At 40.8% G+C, this 20,315-nt stretch overlaps 1 protein-coding gene across 13 annotated transcripts in view; it reads right to left on the bottom strand.

Moving 5' to 3' along the window:
- Positions 1–5,032: 5,032 nt before the first annotated feature.
- The window catches only part of PLCB4 (phospholipase C beta 4), a 482,736-nt gene continuing 467,453 nt past the window's right edge, over positions 5,033–20,315 (bottom strand). For 11 of the 13 annotated variants that reach the window (XM_061435584.1, XM_061435591.1, XM_061435583.1 and 8 more), the window contains 4 exons: positions 12,425–12,482; positions 11,898–11,984; positions 8,722–8,758; positions 5,033–6,544 (listed from right to left, as the gene is read on the bottom strand). In XM_061435584.1, the coding sequence (XP_061291568.1) occupies positions 6,456–6,544; positions 8,722–8,758; positions 11,898–11,984; positions 12,425–12,482 (271 nt within the window). In that variant the 3' untranslated portion in view covers positions 5,033–6,455. The remainder of the gene's footprint in view (positions 6,545–8,721; positions 8,759–11,897; positions 11,985–12,424; positions 12,483–20,315) is intronic. The other 2 variants (XM_061435593.1, XM_061435594.1) reach the window with 1 other exon arrangement.

Below are 20,315 nucleotides of genomic sequence, written 5' to 3'. Positions count from 1 at the left end.
CATGACTGAGCAGCTGAGCAACAACAAAGAACGTTATCACGTGGCATACTGAAAACAATGTGTGTTACGTGGGACTTCCCTGGTGGTTGAGTGGCTAAGACTCCATGCTTCCAATGCAGAGGTCCCGGGTCACATCCCTCATCAGGGAACTAGATGCTTTGTGCTGCAACTGAAATGTTCACATGTCACAAAGAAGACTGAAGATCCTGTGTGCTGCATCTAAGACCTGGCACAGCCAAATAAATAAATTAATTAAAAAAAAAAAAAACCAGATGCATGCTACATGTGTGAACAGAGAACAGTGATAATTCAGATTGGCTAGGGGAAGAGGCAAACTTGAACCAAAACTAAATGCTGATATTGATAATTTCAATGATATTCTTTAGGTAATAGATAGGAATTCAGGCTTTACAAGCCAAATAGTAATATGATCAGAGCTGCCCTTTGGGGAGATTAATGTAGATGTAGAAGGGATTTGAGGGGGAAAGAAATTCAATAGGAAGTTACTAAAATTCTGAGTGCTGAAATGAGAAGACTTGTCAGGGAGAAGGGAACTTCCAAGACAAAGCAGAAGTCATGGGTTTTATCAACAGATTGGGTGTGGAAGCAAATGAGATGGTGCAGAAAAAAGATGGCCCTGGGGTTTAGCACCTGTTACAGACTGTTAAACAAGGAGGACAGATGTAGGAAAAGTCTTCATTTTTTGATCAATTACATACAATGTGCACTTGGGCCATTTGTTTAACTGAAAATCTCTTAGAAGTACCAGTGCTTAGGAAAAGTAAGGTCAAGGCTCAAGTTATGGATCTGAGAATTATATGAAGAGAAGTAGAAACTGAAATCATGTGACTGAGTGAAATAGCTAAAGGAAAACACATTCTTTGAATTGATGATGAACCCACGAGGCTCAACACTAAATTTCAAACCTAATAGCATGTGTTCCTTATTTTAGGTTTTCTATGTTTCTCTTGTGCTCTATCATTAAAAATTAGCCCTCCCCCATTAAGACTTGATGTTTGGGTAGCTTTAATGGTATTTTTGAAATACTGTGTATTTCATGGATTCCAAGATGCACGTATTTCCATATTTTAACAACACTGAAATTGAGATGTGCCTTATAACCACTGCATGGTGTGTCATAGTTCAACTGGAATCATGCTTTCATTCTTTGTAGTATATAAAATAATGGTGTATGTTATAATTAATGGTGTCTTAGAAAGGCAATGCCAAAGAATGCTTAAACTACTGCACAATTGCACTCATCTCACAGGCTAGTAAAGTAATGCTCAAAATTCTCCAAGCCAGGCTTCAGCAATATGTGAACTGTGAACTTCCAAATGTTCAAGCTAGATTTAGAAAAGGCAGAGGAACCAGAGATCAAATTGACAACATCTGCTGGATCATTGAAAAAGCAAGAGAGTTCCAGAAAAACATCTACTTCTGCTTTATTGACTATGCCAAAGCCTTTGACTGTGTGGATCACAACAAACTGGAAAATCCTTCAAGAGATGGGAATACCAGACCGCCTGCCTCTTGAGAAACCTGTATGCAGGTAAGGAAGCAACAGTTAGAACTGGACATGGGACAACAGACTGGTTCCAAATTGGGAAAGGAGTATGTCAAGGCTGTATATTGTCACCCTGCTTATTTAACTTATATGCAGAGTACATCATGAGGAACGCTGGGCTGGAGGAAGCACAAGCTGGAATCAAGACTGCCAGGAGAAATATCAATAACGTCAGATATGCAGATGACACCACCCTTATGGCAGAAAGTGAAGAAGAACTAAAGAGCCTTTTGATGAAAGTGAAGGAGAGTGAAAAAGTTGGCTTAAAGCTCAACATTCAGAAAACAAAGATCTTGGCATCTGGTCCCATCACTTCATGGGAAATAGATGGGGAAACAGTGGAAACAGTGGCTGACTTTATTTTTCTGGGCTCCAAAATCACTGCAGATGGTGACTTCAGCCATGAAATTGAAAGACGCTTACTACCTGGAAGAAAAGTTATGATCAACCTAGACAGTATATTGGAGAAGGTAATGGCAACCCACTCCAGTACTCTTGCCTGGAAAATCCCATGGATGGAGGAGCCTGGTGGGCTGCAGTCCATGGGGTCACAAAGGGTTGGACACGACTGGGCGACTTCACTTTCACTTTTCACTTTCATGCATTGGAGAAAGAAATGGCAACCCACTCCAGTGTTCTTGCCTGGAGAATCCCAGCGATGGGGGAGCCTGGTGGGCTGCCATCTATGGGGTCGCACAGAGTCAGACACGACTGAAGTGACTTAGCAGCAGCAGCAGACAGCATATTAAAAAGCAGAGACGTTACTTTGCCAATAAATGTCCATGTAGTCAAGGCTTTGGTTTTTCCAGTGGTCATGTATGGATGTGAGTTGGAAAGAAAGCTGAGCCCCGAAGAATTGATGCTTTTTTTTTTTTTAAATGATAGAGTAAGCTTTATTAAACAGTCACCAAAAGAGAGTCACAGAATTAATAAAGATGACCCCTTCATAGTAAAAGAAATTCTATTCCCCAAGAAGAGATAAATTCTAAATTTTAAATCTGGATGAGTTGATGCTTTTGAACTGTGGTGTTGGAAAAGACTCTTGAGAGTCCCTTGGACTGAAAGGAGATCCAACCAGTCCATCTTAAAGGAAATCAGTCCTGAGTATTCATTGGAAGGACTGATGCTGAAGCTGAAACTCCAATAGTTTGGCCACCTGATATGAAGAACTGACTCATTGGAAAAGACCCTGATGTTGGGAAAGATTGAAGGTGGGAGGAGAAGGGGATGACAGAGGGTGAGATGGTTGAATGACATCACTGACTCAATGGACATGAGTTTGAGTCAACTCCAGGAGTTGGTGATGGACAGGAAGGCCTGGTGTGCTGCAGTCCTTGGGGTCACAAAGAGTCAGACACGACTGAGTGACTGAACTGAACTGAACTGGATTTGATGAATACTGAACCTACTGATGGGTTTCTCTATCTTGTCAAACTGGTTTATTTTCCATAAAGCCTTTTATCCCTTCCCCAAAGGGGAAGAACAGTCTACTTAGGGAAGAAGTACAGTCCAATATACGGCTTCCCTGGTGGCTCAGATGGTAGAGTCTGCCTACAGTGAGTGAGACCTGGGTTCAATACCTGGGTTGGGAGGATTCCCTGGAGAAAGCAATGGCAACCTACTCTAATGTTCTTGCCTGGAAAATCCCATGGACAGAGAAGCCTGGCAGGCTATTTGGGCATTCCAATCAGTCATGTATGTGCAGTTGAATATCCTTTTGGGGCTGACAGGAGGGAGCAAGGTAAGAATTGAGGCAAGTGTCTTGATCCCCAGATTGGAACCAACAGTCGTGAGGGACTGAGAAGCAGGATGTAGTATCTTCACTATAAACTTGCTTCTTGGGGCATAGATGTAGAAAATGGCAATCCTCCTTAAGCAACCTGCCATGGAACAACATGGCACTAGCAGCTAACCGATGGCCAGAGGAGGGATCTGCATGGATGATCTGAGCTAGCACTTCTGTCCTCCCCACCTGGCTCCCAAATCCAGACTTTCTGTGTATCCCAGAAGAAAACTGGAGGAAAACTGAGTCCAGGGTGAAAACTCTTTTGAGCAGAGACCTTGAGATACTAGAATGAAAGGATCTACCTTGCAGGACTGCAGTCCAGGGCAGTTAGGACCACACAGTAGGGGTAACCAGATGCTCCTCCCCACTGCCGAGAGGACGCATGAGCTTGCATTTGCACCCAGAAGCCATCTTGGAAGAGAAGCAGGGAGACTTCCTTAATGGGGAGGGAACCCTAGCTGGGAGACTGACTAACTGGGAGAGTGAGTAATTGAATATACCTCTGAAATAAGTGTTTGTCTTTTTAAGTTTGAAGAGACTGAGTAACTGTATTTGCCAAGATTTTTTGTCCTTTATAATAGATGAGAACGTAGGATCTGAGTGCAACATGAACTTCCAATTGAAAATAAACCCATCTTTTTGTTGTACTTGAACTGTGTGTACATGTTTAATCCTACTACAGTGGATTCTTCTGGGAGCGCATGTGTGCCTGCTAAGTCATTTCAGTTGTGTCTGACTCTTGGCAACCCTGTGGACTATAACCCACCAGGCTCCTCTGTCCGTGGGATTCTCCAGGCAAGAATACTGGAGTGGGTTGCTGTCCCCTTCTCCAAGGATTCCTCCCAATTCAGGGATTGAACCCGCACCTCTTAGGTACATCTCCTGCATGGGCAGTCGGGTTCTTTACCACGAGCACCACCTGGGAAGTCCTCTTCTGGGAGTTGCTAAGTCACTTCAGTCGTGTCCGACTCTGTGCAACCCCACAGACGGCAGCCCACCAGGCTCCGGCGTCCCTGGGATTCTCCAGGCAAGAACACTGGAGTGGGCTGCCATTCTTTATCACTAGCACCACCTGGGAAGTCCTCTTCCGGGAGTAAGATATCTCAGATAATGAAAGTAAACCCGGTTAGAGAGAAAACTGGCTCTGGATCTAAGCTGGAAGACAAATATTTATGGCAGTGTACGAGGATGAAAAGCCAGAGAAGAAATGATCAGAAAAACAGGAAAAGTAGGAGTAATCTTTCAGGAGCAGAGCAGAGAGGAGTGAGTGATGGATTCAGTCAATTGCTACAGGACAGTGAGCTCAGCTAAGTGCTGAGAGAGAGCCATTTGAAATCTTTCAAAACTGGCCATCCAGTTGTACCATAATAATAGTCATAATTTTTCATGAGATGTTAGTATGGAAAAATATGTACTCAAACTCTACTGTCTTACAAATAAGGAAATCTGTAACCAGAGAATTTCAAAAGAAGCCAGTTCAAATGATAAATGTGAGAAAAAGGAAAAACAAGTACTTTACATTAGGAGGCAACCAGTCAAACAGTCTTTTTATGTCAGGAGAAAAATGTGCTGGGGGCAAGCATAAACCGCCCTCTAAGAACAACGAAGAGATTATTTAGGAAACAGAAAAAGTACACGGGAAGGCATCCTGAGGAGCAAACACTCTGACAGATGTTGGATGTGTTTTCATTTTTTATTAGAGAAGTTGGAAGTTTAATTTCAATATTGATGGTAACATAATTCTCTGTTTTACTCAGAGGAACACACAGAATCAATCTGTACAAGCATATACAACAATCTGGTTGGTGGTTGGTGCCCTAAATCAGTGATCTGATTAGTTCTCAAGTGCAGTTTCCATGCGCTCCTCTGGGCATTGGGGCACAGCTCCATCCCAGGAGGGACTTTTCCATGCACTCTCTGCAACGCAACTACAGCAGGCTTAACGACCATGCAGATTAACACTGTAGCAAATTGTTTTGATATTTAACAGACATAAAAAGTTATTTCCTGATATGAAATTCTGAAAATCTGCATAAATATTTTTTGTGTAAAATTAAATTAGTTATGTATTTTTTTTGAAACTAGAACTTGAAGTATCAAGAATGCCCACATAGTTCATATACACATATATATAGACTTTTTCATTATGCTAAAAGTCTTGAGAGTCAAATTATATTCTGTGCCATACAGTTACTTAACCAGTATGTATTTGCATTAGGTTAACTGTGTACGGATTAGTCATAATTGGTGCTTGTGTGTCATGCAAACATAGTTATTCCTGGTCACTAATCTTGTCATGTGGCAATACGTAACATGATTTTGCTCTCTGACAGTGTGAATTAGGAGCATAAATACTTTTTACATGGTCACATTTACAAACGGTTGCCAATAACCACTTCACAATCTTCACGGTGTAAGAGTGAGCTGTAGTAATCTAGGGTCAGCAGAAGCAATTCCTAGGAAGCAATGTCAGATGTCAGCTTCTTAAACGTGCCTGAGAGTTCTCCTTGTGAGCACAGCGGGTTTTGGCACAAGGACACAGTTCTATTTTTCTGTTGTTCTAACCATTTCCATGACTGTTACAGGAAATTAGCTTCGTATGGCATGGTGGAGACGTGGCACTTACTGATGAGGTAACTCAGATGTAGAAAAATTCCCCCCAGTTATTTGTCTAGCAGATCACCACTGCTGCTAATAAATCTGTAGACAGTTTCCCTCCCCCCAACCCCAGTGCATGTGCTTGCTATTACATGGCTAATGCACTACTTTTGCTGCTGCTCAAACATGTCTTAACGCATCACAAAGCAGAGTTTTTAACACCAAGCTCATTTACTTGTGATGATATTTTCTAGCAAACATGTTGAAGTGGTATGATCAACAGGTAAACTCTGACTTACTGGAGTCGCAATTTGGGGGGATTTGTAACTACTTTTGGTTGGCCAAGGAAATTTAGTGTTCAGAATGTTTATGAGAAGTGAGTCTCTGTGGTTTCAGGTGACCCTTTGTCTACATGAAAAGGAAACGCAGAAGACATCAGCTTTCCTCCGTGGAATCTGTGTTCGGAAGCTGGGGAGTGCTCTTTGATGCGGTGGTTCTGTGGTTTCAGTTTGTGTCCTGGAGTTTCACACAACTGTTGCTGGTCTGCGGTCCATCTCGGCTTCCAATTTCACCATCTGCTGCATCTCCTTCGCCTGTCACATCAGAAACAAGACCTTACATGTTGAAATCCTCTCCTGAAGACATGCAGCAAAACCCCACCTCTCTTTTCCCTTGAATTTGATGCTTGTCACTATGTCCTGGCTACATAAAAGTGTGGTCCACAGACCAGCAGCATCAGCATTGCCTGGGATCTTGTGAGAAATGCAGAATCTTGGACTCCACCCCCGCCCTACTGACCCAGAGTCTGCATTTTAGTAAGATCCCCAGGGAATTTTTATGCATGTTAAGTCTGAGAAGGAATGGTCCACACAATACCAGGAAAACAACTGGAAAAGAAGCCACACCTGTCACTTGTAGATTACGTCATTTCTGTTTGATTTCGTTTCCACAGACTGACATGCCTTGACTATGTGTAGATAATTTGATCACTTTTAGAACAAGCATTGCTTATGTACAATTTATTCCCCATATAGCCTGAAATTTAATTAAAAGTGACTGTCTAAGAATCTCACGGATGGGAAAGGTTGGGTGGAAGCCTATCACATTGGTTTGGTTGGAGTATGCTCCGAGCAGACTGTTACATGCATATGTAGGGTTCCTGGAAGGCTACTGTCCAGAAAAATCTCTTTACAGGCTCTCACTTCTCTGGAGCAATTCAGCTTTTACAGTCCACCCCAGGAAGTAAGCTACAGTGAATTGAACCTCATGAATTAAGGCTGTCAAGAAGACAACCAGCTCATTTGAGAGGTGGAAAGGTGTCTGATGGGGACAGGTTCTGGTGACAAATCACTGCCTGGCAATATAGGGAAAAATCAATTGGTTCATTTTAAGCTTTACTTTCCAACCATGTGCTTTTTTTCCGAACCCAACGCATGTATCTTTTGGAGAAAAAATAAAGCATTCCTGTCCTCTTTCAGTGACACATCACTTTGAAATAAAGGACATTTTAAAATGGAAATATGGATATATAAAGATATAACTTGGAGGAGGACCCTGATGAGCTCCGATGTTACTATTTGAGTCGACTTAGTTATTCCAACTAAATGGAAGGTCAGTGGGAGGATTTAGTCAACTCTGCAGATCATACTATGAGCATCAAAATGTATCAAATGAAGTTCTGCTACGAAATTAGTTTAACCCACAGACCACAGAGTGATCTCCTTCTTATTGTTATTTTTAGACTGTGGCTTTAAATTCCATTTTGGTGAGGATGGATATAAAAACACCAAAGTTAGTAACTTTCTGCTTACATTTGGGATGGATGGCTCCCACTCCCCAGATTGTTTTTTTAATGCCTGAAACATACTAATGCTCTAATAGAAAAATGAGGAAATGGAAAAAATACGCGAACATGAAACTATGACACAAACAGTATTTATAAGAGATGACAGTGAAATATTATCAGCACTGGAAGTTAAACATTTTATATTCAGTAAATAGTAATAAAGGATTCCCTCTGCTTCTTTCCCTCTAGCATTAAGGACAATATCGAACATGTTTTAGAGAGAAGGATCATATTAACAGTACAGGAGGATTCCAAGAGCCAGGTTCTCATATGAGCAGAGTGACCATTCATGCTCACTTCTCAGGACGGTTCCAATTCATGCCTATGGTCCTGGCTATTATGAACAATGTCCCCTTTCACTTTCAAAGCTATTCTGTTTGAATGATAAATTATATGGTCACCGTATTTAAAAGGGGTGATTAGGTTCCCTGGCAGACTGGTTCTAACAGAAAGCATGACAAGAATCATTGTACAATGATGCTGTATAATGTGTTTGCATGCAGACCATAACTCTGTTACTAAAAACCACCAATCAACTTTTACTGGGTGCTTTAAAAATTAATGGCAGTCATATTAATGTTTGTGAAAGATCTGACTCTGTGACCCAGTTTCAGCTGTGATTGGTCCAAAGGACCACCATATATCGCTTTCTCCAGTGACTGGGTATGTCTTCATCAGCATGAGATTCCTAGGTCTGCAACTGCAAAGGATGCTAAAATGCCATCAGAAATAATTCTCTCAAGACGCTGGGCATTTCAGTTTGAATTATACATCAGAAATCCAAGCATCAAATAGTCAAACTTTTCAATCAAACCCTTGCAATCTTAGCTAGTCAAGAGCAGATGTGAATCGTCAAAGCAGCGAGAATACGAGCGCAGTTGAGCAGGAAGGCAATATCTTGCTTATCAGAATTTTCAGTCCTACCTTGCGTTTGGGACACTGCGTGACAGGATTTCAAAAGCTGTTTGTACAAAAATAGTAATGTCAAAATTGAGTCATACATACAAAACAAAGAAAATAAATGAATACTGAAGTGAATTTGAAAAATGAATGCAAAACCATATACAGAAAAGCAAAAGGCTAAGGATAAAACATGTATAGAACCATCAGCGACAAACTTACCCCAGGTTGATCTCAACAAAAACAAAAGAACAAAAGCGACCAATGCCTCTCAGCCCAGACTGCAGCTCTCCCGTGGGGTGAGACCCTCACCTCTCCTCATTAAACGACAGGACTGATGACAAAACCAACTTTTAAAACTTGAGTATGACAGTAATGGAGCATTTCATGTTTGAAATGGTGCATGTCAAGACAGATGAGCTCACGTATGGCTGGGAGGCCTATGGGAAATATCAGGGGAAAAAATCCCCATCCTTTGGAGTTTTAAATGAATACTTGCCAACCAAGCAGGCAAAGCCATTAGAAAGGACATAGGAGGTTAGGATCCACAATCAGGACCCAGATAGATTGAAACTTGAGTTGATTCTGCCAGTGCCCTCAACACTGTCTAACTAATGAAGTAGATGATTCCAGGCTTTGCTTTGGGGCAACCAGGAAAATTTACAGGATAATGGTTATACGAAAGCAGTAAGAAACTTTCAAGGGAGATATTATTACAGAATGTTAAAATTAATTTATTTTTGGCTTAGAAATGAACAACAAAAAAAGTCTTGGGGTTTAATAGTAGTTTGGGAGATTGTTGTACAAGTTTGGGATTGTCTGGACACAGGACACTGTTTCCTGTCAATGAAATTTTGAATTGAGTTGCTTCAGTCGTGTCTGACTCTGTGACCCCATGGACTGTAGCCCACCAGGCTCCTTTGTCATGGGATTCCCCAGGCAAAAATATTGGAGTGGGTTGCCATGCCCTTCTCCAGGGGATTTTCCTGACCCGGGGATCAAACCTAGGTCTCCTACATCGCAGGCAGATTCTTAACCACTCAGCCACCAAATAGGTTATAAGGGGAGCTCTCCAAATGGTTCCAGACCTCGCCTAATGTGAGAGAAGAAATAGAGCTGCAGCATCTTTTGCACTGCGCCAAGACAGTGTTGAACCACACTTGGTAACTGAATTGAGAGGTGTTCAATCTGTAAATTCCCCCCTCCAAAAGTACACTAGAAAATATCTGGGATTGAATTTGTTACGTAATGGGCCATATTTGTAAAGCAAGGCTTAACACAGAAATTCAAGTCCAAATTCCACACTTGCTGAAAGCATCAGTGTACCTTGAATTTCTTTTCATGGAATTTCATTACCTCTTCACCAAATCTCAAGCCTTCTTACATTCTTTCCTAAGCTTCTATGACTCAAAGGATCAGGTGTGGGTGGTAGGCATGACCTGTGACCCCTTGAAAGGCATTATATGAATTTCAGAAACAAGGATCTTATCCTCCCAATAAGATCCAGTCAATACTGTTGTCATTAATCCAATATTTCAGTGCAAAAACTCTGGTGTGATTTGAGTTACACATGTATTAGGATAAAAAGCCAAAGTGATTTTTAAATTGTGTACTTTAGCTCTGAAACTAAAAACACTAGCTATTCTCTAGCTCTGATATATACCACGATTGTAATGATGAGCAATTTTTAGCACATTTCTATCCTTTAGTCAAACTTGTTGCTAAGCAACACAGTGATTCCTAAGTAGTTTCTTAATTTAGTTAACTGACACAGAGCTGCATCTTACCTTCATTGCGCCTTCTTTAAGGCATCCTTATCCCCACCCAGTACCGAGTCACTGAAGTGGATTCTAATGTTTTGGAAATAGCGGCTATTCCCTTATCCATTCCCCTCACCCTCCAGAAACACTTTTGAGAAATGGCTTTGAGAGCAAAAAAACTTAGGTAACTTGTACTAGAAGGGGCTGTATCTAGGGACTGGTCAAATGAATGGGACCTGTGGGACAATACACACTTATTGTCCGCCTTGGAGATCTGGGGACTATTCATGACTAGAAGCATTTAGCTGGAAAAGAAATGGGAAACATAACTTAGAAGAATGCTGATGAATAAGACTTCTATCAACCAAAAAGTAAAGGATATGAAACCAGAAATTGGATTTATTTGTTACTCCATTGCAATACAAAAAAAGAAAAAAAAAACACCCTGATTTTATCGTTTTGTTTTACTTTCTCAAAGGTACTTTTTAGTCTAATTTCCACTTAAGTTTTCTTCAGTGGAAGCCATTTACTCTTAAAAAAAAAAATACCTTAAATAGGATTACTTTATATGTGAAAGGGAACAGGAAAGAATAATGCAGTAGAAGTACAGGTTTCAGCAGAACCTCTTTACAGCTTCTAGACTGGAGTAAATTATCTAGAAATAATAACTTCCAAAGCAACTACACCTGAAGAGGTGTATTTGGACTGAGATAGACAGAAATTTTAACTGCTACTGAGGGTCATTGTGCCATAGAAGCTAGAGGTATTTCCACCCAATTGAAATGAGACTGGATGGCCAGTGGGCTGTAGCCCAACTATCTGAACTCCGCTTGAGGCAAATACACATTCATCTTGATGTTGGTATATGCCTGACAGCTACTGAATAGTTGGATTTTGGAGACCTCTTTGTATTTGTGTATATTTTAATTTAGTGTTTAACACTAAGAGTATGGTATCCGCTCACATTCAGTGGTATGTAGAATTATGGTAGTCTATGCATTTAGGTTTGGCTTGTAAGTTGAGAAGGTTTTATAATTTCATTTTTAGACTGAGATTGAAAATAGGTGGTTTCTCATTAAATACAATATCACTTGTCTCTAGGGTACAAGTGATATAACTTCACATAAAAATGGAGAAGTAACTTATAATCTGTTTTCTCCTCCTCTCAGGAATGTCCTTTTTAAAATCCCCATCAACTAATCAAATTTTGATTCTTTTTTTCTCCACAGCCACACTCCTCTCCCACTTCAAAAAAAGTACTTTCTGTTCTTGTTGGAAGAAAAGGGGAAAGTACAGTAATGGCACCAAGTTTTTCTAGCGCCCTTTCTATGCCACTTCGCAGGCTACTGGCTTTAGCAGAAAGGTGACTGTGGACCATGGCATTTGCCTCCTGAAGCTGGTTGGCTGCCTACATCTTTTTACGCTTTTTAAGTGAAATACCTGCTCATTCTGTTTCTCTAGGAATTCGAGGTGCTCAAGCTGGACTTTTTTCAACTGATCCATTTCTTTGGACTGCTTCATGGCGAGCTGCAAAGCAAAACAAAACACTTCTGATCAACTTTGGGTTGTAACCTTAAAACTTATCGATGAGGGTTGGTAGTTTGCAGTTTAAGAGAAGGATATAAAAATAATTAAAAAAAAAAGAAGAAAGAAAATAGCCTGAAAACTGGGAGAATTTAAACCCCATAATTTTTACTGGTAAGATAGTTGCTGCCAAAATCTTAGAAAAGAAAAGAGTATTTGTGCATGATTAAAATTTGGCTTCATTTTCTGTATAAAATGGTACCAAATAATTACCTTAAAGATTTTAGTGAGAGATTAGCTTTCAGGGAGAAGAGGAAAGAAGCTAGAATATTTAGCATACAGAAAAATCAAATTAAGCAAATTAGCTAGAAGTCTGAAATCTAAGCATGAGCTACTATTTAGTTTTTTCAAAGGAAAAGTGCTAAGAAAATTATGATACTTACTCGCTTTCTTTCTTCCAGAAACTTTTTAGTGTTGCTGCTGTTTAACTCCCTGACTCTCCTAAAAGCAAAGGTACAAACAACAGTTGGTATGTCGCTGGATGGAATTAATTGATATTAAGTAAGAAAAAGCCATATTTCATTTAATTATTTGGATGAGATTATGAAAAGGCAAAATGATAGGATACTGAAAGAGGAACTCCCCAGGTCAGTAGGTCCCCAGTATGCTACTGGAGATCAGTGGAGAAATAACTCCAGAAAGAATGAAGGGATGGAGCCAAAGCAAAAACAATACCCAGTTGCGGATGTGACTGGTGACAGAAGCAAGGTCTGATGCTGTAAAGAGCAATATTGCATAGGAACCTGGAATGTCAGGTCCATGAATCAAGGCAAATTGGAAGTGGTCAAAGAAGAGACGGCAAGAGTGAATGTCGACATTCTAGGAATCAGAGAACTAAAATGGACTGGAATGGGTGAATTTAACTCAGATGACCATTATATCTACTACTGCAGGCAGGAATCCCTCAGAAGAAATGGAGTGGCCATCATGGTCAACCAAAGAGTCCGAAATGCAGTACTTGGATGCAATCTCAAAAATGACAGAATGATCTCTGTTCGTTTCCAAGGGGAACCATTCAATATTACAGTAATCCAAGTCTATGCCCCAACCAGTAACGCTGAAGAAGCTGAAATTGAATGGTTCTATGAAGACCTATAAGACCTTTTAGAACTAACACCCAAAAAAGATGTCATTTTCATTATAGGGGACTGGAATGCAAAAGTAGGAAGTCAAGAAACACCTGGAGTAACAGGCAAATTTGGCCTTGGAATACAGAATGAAGCAGGGCAAAGACTAATAGAGTTTTGCCAAGAAAATGCACTGGTCACAGCAAACACCCTCTTCCAACAACACAAGAGAAGACCCTACACATGGACATCACCAGATGGTCAACACTGAAATCAGTTTGATTATATTCTTTGCAGCCAAAGATGGAGAAGCTCTATGCAGTCAACAAAAACAAGACCAGGAGCTGACTGTGGCTCAGATCATGAAATCGTTATTGCCAAATTCAGACTGAAATTGAAGAAAGTAGGGAAAACCACTAGACCATTCAGGTATGACCAAAATCAAATCCCTTATGATTATACAGTGGAAGTGAGAAATAGATTTAAGGGCCTAGATCTGATAGATAGAGTGCCTGATGAACTATGGAATGAGGTTCATGACATGGTACAGGAGACAGGGATTAAGACCATCCCCATGGAAAAGAAATGCAAAAAAGCAAAATGGCTGTCTGGGGAGGCCTTACAAATAGCTGTGAAAAGAAGAGAAGCAAAAAGCAAAGGAGAAAAGGAAAGATATAAGCATCTGAATGCAAAGTTCCACAGAATAGCAAGAAGAGATAAGAAAGCCTTCTTCAGCAATCAATGCAAAGAAATAGAGGAAAACAATGGAATGGGAAAGACTAGAGATCTCTTCAAGAAAATTAGAGATACCAAGGGAACATTTCATGCAAAGATGGGCTCGATAAAGGACAGAAATGGTATGGACCTAACAGAAGCAGAAGATATTAAGAAGAGATGGCAAGAATACACAGAAGAACTGTACAAAAAAGATCTTCATGACCCAGATAATCATGATGGTGTGATCACTGACCTAGAGCCAGACATCCTGGAAAGTGAAGTCAAGTGGGCCTTAGAAAGCATCACTATGAACAAAGCTAGTGGAGGTGATGGAATTCCAGTTGAGCTATTCCAAATCCTGAAAGAAGATGCTGTGAAAGTGCTGCACTCAATATGCCAACAAATTTGGAAAACTCAGCAGTGGCCACAGGACAGGAAAAAGTCAGTTTTCATTCCAATCCCAAAGAAAGGCAATGCCAAAGAATGCTCAAACTACTGCACAATTGGACTCATCTCACATGCTAGTAAAGTAATGCTCAAAATTCTCCAAGCCAGGCTTTAGCAATATGTGAACCATGAACTTCCTGATGTTCAAGTTGGTTTTCGAAAAGGCAGAGGAACCAGAGATCAAATTGCCAGCATCCGCTGGATCATGGAAAAAGCAAGAGAGTTCCAGAAAAACATCTATTTCTGCTTTATTGACTATGCCAAAGCCTTTGACTGTGTGGATCATAATCAACTGTGGAAAATTCTGAAAGAGATGGGAATACCAGACCACCTGATCTGCCTCTTGAGAAATCTGTATGCACGTCAGGAAGCAACAGTTAGAATTGGACATGGAACAACAGACTGGCTCCAAATAGGAAAAGGAGTATGTCAAGGCTGTATATTGTCACCCTGCTTATTTAACTTACATGCAGAGTACATCATGAGAGATGCTGGACTGGAGGAAACACAAGCTGGAATCAAGATTGCAGGGAGAAATATCAATAACCTCAGATATGTAGATGACACCACCCTTATGGCAGAAAGTGAAGAGGAACTAAAAAGCCTCTTGGTGAAAGTGAAAGTGGAGAGTGAAAAAGTTGGCTTAAAGCTCAATATTCAGAAAATGAAGATCATGGCATCCGGTCCCATCACTTCATGGGAAATAGATGGAGAAACAGTGGAACCAGTGTCAGACTTTATATTTTGGGCTCCAAAATTGCTGCAGATGGTGACTGCAGCCATGAAATTAAAAGACACTTACTCACTGGAAGGAAAGTTATGACCAACCTAGATAGCATATTCAAAAGCAGAGACATTACTTTGTCAACAAAGGTTCGTCTAGTCAAGGCTATGGTTTTTCCTGTGGTCATGTATGGATGGTGAGAGTTGGACTGTGAAGAAGTCTGAGTGACAAAGAATTGATGCTTTGAACTCTTGAGAGTCCCTTGGACTGCAAGGGGATCCGACTGGTCCATTCTGAAGGAGATCAGCCCTCGGATTTCTTTATTTTTTTTAAATTTATTTTATTTTTTAACTTTACAACATTGTATTGGTTGCCATATATCAAAATGAATCCACCCCAGGTATACGTGTGTTCCCCATCCTGAACCCTCCTCCCATCTCCCTCCCCATACCATCCCTCTGGGTCATCCCAGTGCACCAGCCCCAAGCATCCAGCATCGTGCATCGAACCTGGACTGGTGACTCATTTCATACATGATATTTTACATGTTTCAATGCCATTCTCCCAAATCATCCCACCCTCTCCCTCTCCCACAGAGTCCATAAGCCTGTTCTATACATCAGTGTCTCTTTTGCTGTCTAGTATACAGGGTTATTGTTACCATCTTTGTAAATTCCATATATATGCGTTAGTATACTGTTATTGGTGTTTTTCCTTCTGGCTTACTTCACTCTGTATAATAGGATCCAGTTTCATTCACATCATTAGAACTGATTCAAATGTATTCTTTTTAATGGCTGAGTAATACTCCATTGTGTATATGTACCACAGCTTTCTTATCCATTCATCTGCTGATGGACATCTAGGTTGCTTCCATGTCCTAGCTATTATAAACAGTGCTGCGATGAACATTGGGGTACACGTGTCTCTTTCAATTTTGGTTTCCTCAGTGTGTATGCCCAGCAGTGGGATTGCTGGATCATAAGGCAGTTCTATTTCCAGTTTGTTAAGGAATCTCCACACTGTTCTCCATAGTGGCTGTACTAGTTTGCATTCCCACCAACAGTGTAAGAGGGTTCCCTTTTCTCCACACCCTCTCCAGCATTTATTGCTTGTAGACTTTTGGATCGTAGCCATTCTGACTGGCGTGAAATGGTACCTCATAGTGGTTTTGATTTGCATTTGTCTGATAATGAGTGATGTTGAGCATCTTTTCATGTGTTTGTTAGCCATCTGTATGTCTTCTTTGGAGAAATGTCTATTTAGTTCTTTGGCCAATTTTTTGATTGGGTCATTTATTTTTATGGAATTGAGCTGTAGGAGTGCAACTCCTACAGCTCAATTCCAGCCCTGGGATTTCTTTGGAAGGAATGATGCTAAAGCTGAAACTCCAGTACTTTGGCCACCTCATGCGAAGAGTTGACTCATTGGAAAAGACTCTGATGCTGGAAGGGATTGGGGGCAGGAGGAGAAGGGGACAACAGAGGATGAGATGGCTGGATGGCATCGCTGACTTGATGCACGTGAGTCTCAGTGAACTCCGGGAGTTGGTGATGGACAGGGAGGCCTGGTGTGCTGTGATTCATGGGGTCGCAAAGAGTCAGACACAACTGAGGGACTGAACTGAACTAATACTTCCTTTTCCTAATTTTTTGAGGAATTTTGAAATATACAATATACAGAGAAAAAGACACAAAACATCTGTGTATCCATCACTCAGACTAGTCAATATTAATATGTTTTACCACTCTTGTCTCATATTTTTAAAGGAAATAAAAATGTTGTAAATATAAACAAAGCCCCCTTTGTATTTTTCTGGACTCCATTTCCCCTCTTTCTCTCTCTCCAGAGGTAACCACTTTCTGAATTTTGGTGTTCCCATCAATCAAGATAGGCGGAAGAAACATCAACAGCCTCAGATATGCAGATGATACCACTCTAATGGCAAAGCAAAGAGGAACTAAAGAGCCTCTTGATGAGGGTGAAGGAGGAGAGTGAAAGAGCTGGCTTAAAGCTATATATTAAAAAAACTAAGATCATGGCATCCAGCCCATTACTTCACGGCAAATAGAAGGGGGAAAAGTGGAAACTGACAGATTTCCTCTTCTTGGCTCTAAAATCACTAAGGATGGTGACTGCAGCCATGAAATCAGAAGATAGTAGATTGCTTCTTGGCAGGAAAGCTATGACAAGCCTAGATGGTGTGTTGAAGAGCAGAGACAATACTCTGCTGACAAAGGTCTGTTTAGTCAAGGCTATGGTCTTCCCAGGGGTCAGTTATGGTTGTGAGAGCTGGACCGTAAAGAAGGCAGAACACCAAAGAATTGATGCCTTTGAACTGTGTGCTGGAGAAGATTCCTTGGACAGCAAGGAGATCAAACCAGTCATCACCGACTCGATGGACATGAGTTTGAGTGAACTCCGGGAGTTGGTGATGGACAGGGAGGCCTGGTGTGCTGCGATTCATGGGGTCGCAAAGAGTCGGACACGACTGAGCAACTGACCTGAACTGAACTGAACCACTGGATACAGAGTTATAATAAAGAAGTACATAGAGTTGAAATAAGAAAATGAAATTTAACATTGTCTGGTTATTAATAACTCATAATTTAAGACAATTTGTCCTCAACTGGACTGAAATCCACTTTGTAACATATTTGAAAAAAATAGGATAAAGAGCTATTTAAAAATTAGTATATTTTCAGGTTGAATTCTGCATTCAAGTTTTAACAGTCTAAAACAGTTTAACAAGGATTTTATCATGGCATGAATATTTTATGTTTATGAGCTAAAGTGGATGATGTCCTTTCCATGTATACAAGGCCATTAAACAAAGTTCCTTGTCTGAGAATAACGTCCAGAGGATGGTACTTCATTGGCAATGACATTTAGTTGTGGATGTGTCTGGTGGTGAAAGTAAAGCCTGATGCTATAAGGAACAATATTTCATAGGAACCTAGAATGTTAGGTCCACGAATGGAGGTAAATTGGACATGGTCAAGCAGCATATGGCAAGACTGAACATGTTAGGAATCAGTGAACTAAAATGACAGGAATGGGTGAATTTAATTCAGATGGCCATTACATCTACTACTGTGGACAAGAATCCCTTAGGAGAAATGGAGTAGCCCTCACAGTCAATAAGAGTCTGAAATGCAGTACTTGTGTGCAATCTCAAAAATGACAGAATAAACTCGGTTCATTTTCAAGGCAAATCATTCAATGTCATGGTAATCCAAGTCTATGCCCCAACCACTAATGCTGAAGAAGCTGAAGTTGACCAATTCCAGGAAGACCTACAAGACTTTCTGGAACTAACACACACACACACACACACAGATGTCCTTTTCATCATAGGGGACTGAAATGCAAAAGTAGGAACTCAAGAGATACCAGGAGTAACAGGCAAGTTTGGCCTTGGAGTATAAAATGAAGCAGGGCAAAGGCTAACAGAGTTTGGTCAAGAGAACACACTGGTCATAGCAAATACCCCTTTTCAACAATGCAGGCAATGACTCTACATATGGACATCACCAAATGATCAACACCAAAATCAGATTGATTCTATTCTTTGCAGCCAAACATGGAGAAGCTCTATACAGTCAGCAAAAACAAGACCTGGAGCTGACTGTGGCCCAGATTATGAGCTCCTTGTTGCAAAACACAGGCTTAAATTGAAGAAAGGAGGGAAAACCACTAGGCCGTTTAGGTATGAAAGTGAAAGTCAAAGTCACTCAGTCGTGTCCAACTCTTTGCGACCCCATGGACTATATAGTCCATGGAGTTCTCTAGGCCAGAATACTGGAGTGCGTAGCCTTTCCCTTCTCCAGGGGATCTTCCCAACCCAGGGATTGAACCCAGGTCTCCCCCATTGCAGGCAGATTCTCGACCAGCTGAGCCACAAGGGAAGCCCAAGAATACTGGAGTGGGTAGCCTATCCCTTCTCCAGTGGATGTTCCCGACCCAGGAATTGAACCAGGGTCTCATGCATTGGCGGTGGATTCTTTACCAACTGAGCTATCAGGGAAGCCAAAATGAGTCAGTCAGTCAGTGATACATACATACATATATATATATTTCCTCCATTTTGGACTTCATTCCCATTCAGGTCACCACAGTGCATTAAGCAGAGTTCACTTTACTATATGGTTGCTTGCTTAGTTGCTCAGTCACGTCCGACTCTTGCAATGCTTTGAACTATAGCCTTCTAGGAACCAAACCAAGGTCTCCTGTATTGCAGGTGAATTCTTTACCAACTGAGTATTCAGGTGTGTCTAAATCAAATCCCTTTTGATTGTACAGTGGAGGTGATGAATAGATTCAAGGGATTAGATCTGGTAGACAGAGTGCTTGAAGAACTATGGACAGAAGTTCGTAACACTGTACAGAAGAAAATGACAAAACACCATCCCCCAAAATAAGAAATGCAAGAAGGCAAAGTGGTTGTCTGAGGAGTCTTTACAAATAGCTGAGGAAAGAAGAGAAGTGAAAGGCCAGGGAGAAAGGGAAAGACATACTCAACTGAATGCAGAGTTCCAGAAACAGCAAGAAGAGTTAAGAAGGCCTTCTTAAATGAACAATGCAAAGAAATAGAGAAAAACAACAGAACGGGAAAGACTAGAGAGCTCTTCAAGAAAACTGGAGATATCAAGGGAACATTTCATGCAAAGATGGGCACAATAAAGGACACAAATGGTATGGACCTGACAGAAGCAGAAGATATTAAGAACGAGTGGCAGCAATACACAGAGGAACCATACAAAAAAGGTCTTAATGACCCAGATAACCATGATTGTGTGATCAGTCAGCTAGAGCCAGATATCCTGCAGCGTGAAGTCAAGTGGGCCTTGGGAAGATTTACTATGAACAAAGCTAGTGGAGGTGACGGAATTCTAGCTGAACTATTTCAAATCCTAAAGATGCTGTTAAAGTGCTGCACTCAATATGCCAGCAAATTTGGAAAACTCAGCAGTGGCCATAAGACTGGAAAAGATCATTTTTCATTCCAATCCCAAAAAAGTGCAATGTCGAAGAATGTTCAAACTACCGCACGGTTGTACTTATTTCACATGCTAGGAAGGTAATCCTCAAATTCCTTCAAGCTAGGCTTCAGCAATATGTGAACTGAGAACTTCCAGATGTACAAGCTGGTTTTAGAAAAGGCAGGGGAACTGGAGATCAAATTTCTAACATTTCTTGGATCATAGAGAAAGCAAGAGAATTCCAGAAAAACATCTACTTCTGCTTATGCTAAAGCCTTTGACTCTGTGGATAACGACAAACTGTAGAAAATTCTTCAAGAGATGGGAATACTGGACC

Source organism: Bos javanicus, chromosome 13, assembly GCF_032452875.1.
Source record: "Bos javanicus breed banteng chromosome 13, ARS-OSU_banteng_1.0, whole genome shotgun sequence".
Lineage (NCBI taxonomy): Eukaryota > Metazoa > Chordata > Mammalia > Artiodactyla > Bovidae > Bos > Bos javanicus.
The sequence above is the reverse complement of the archived record's forward strand: the minus strand, read 5'-3'. Positions and strand labels throughout refer to the sequence as shown.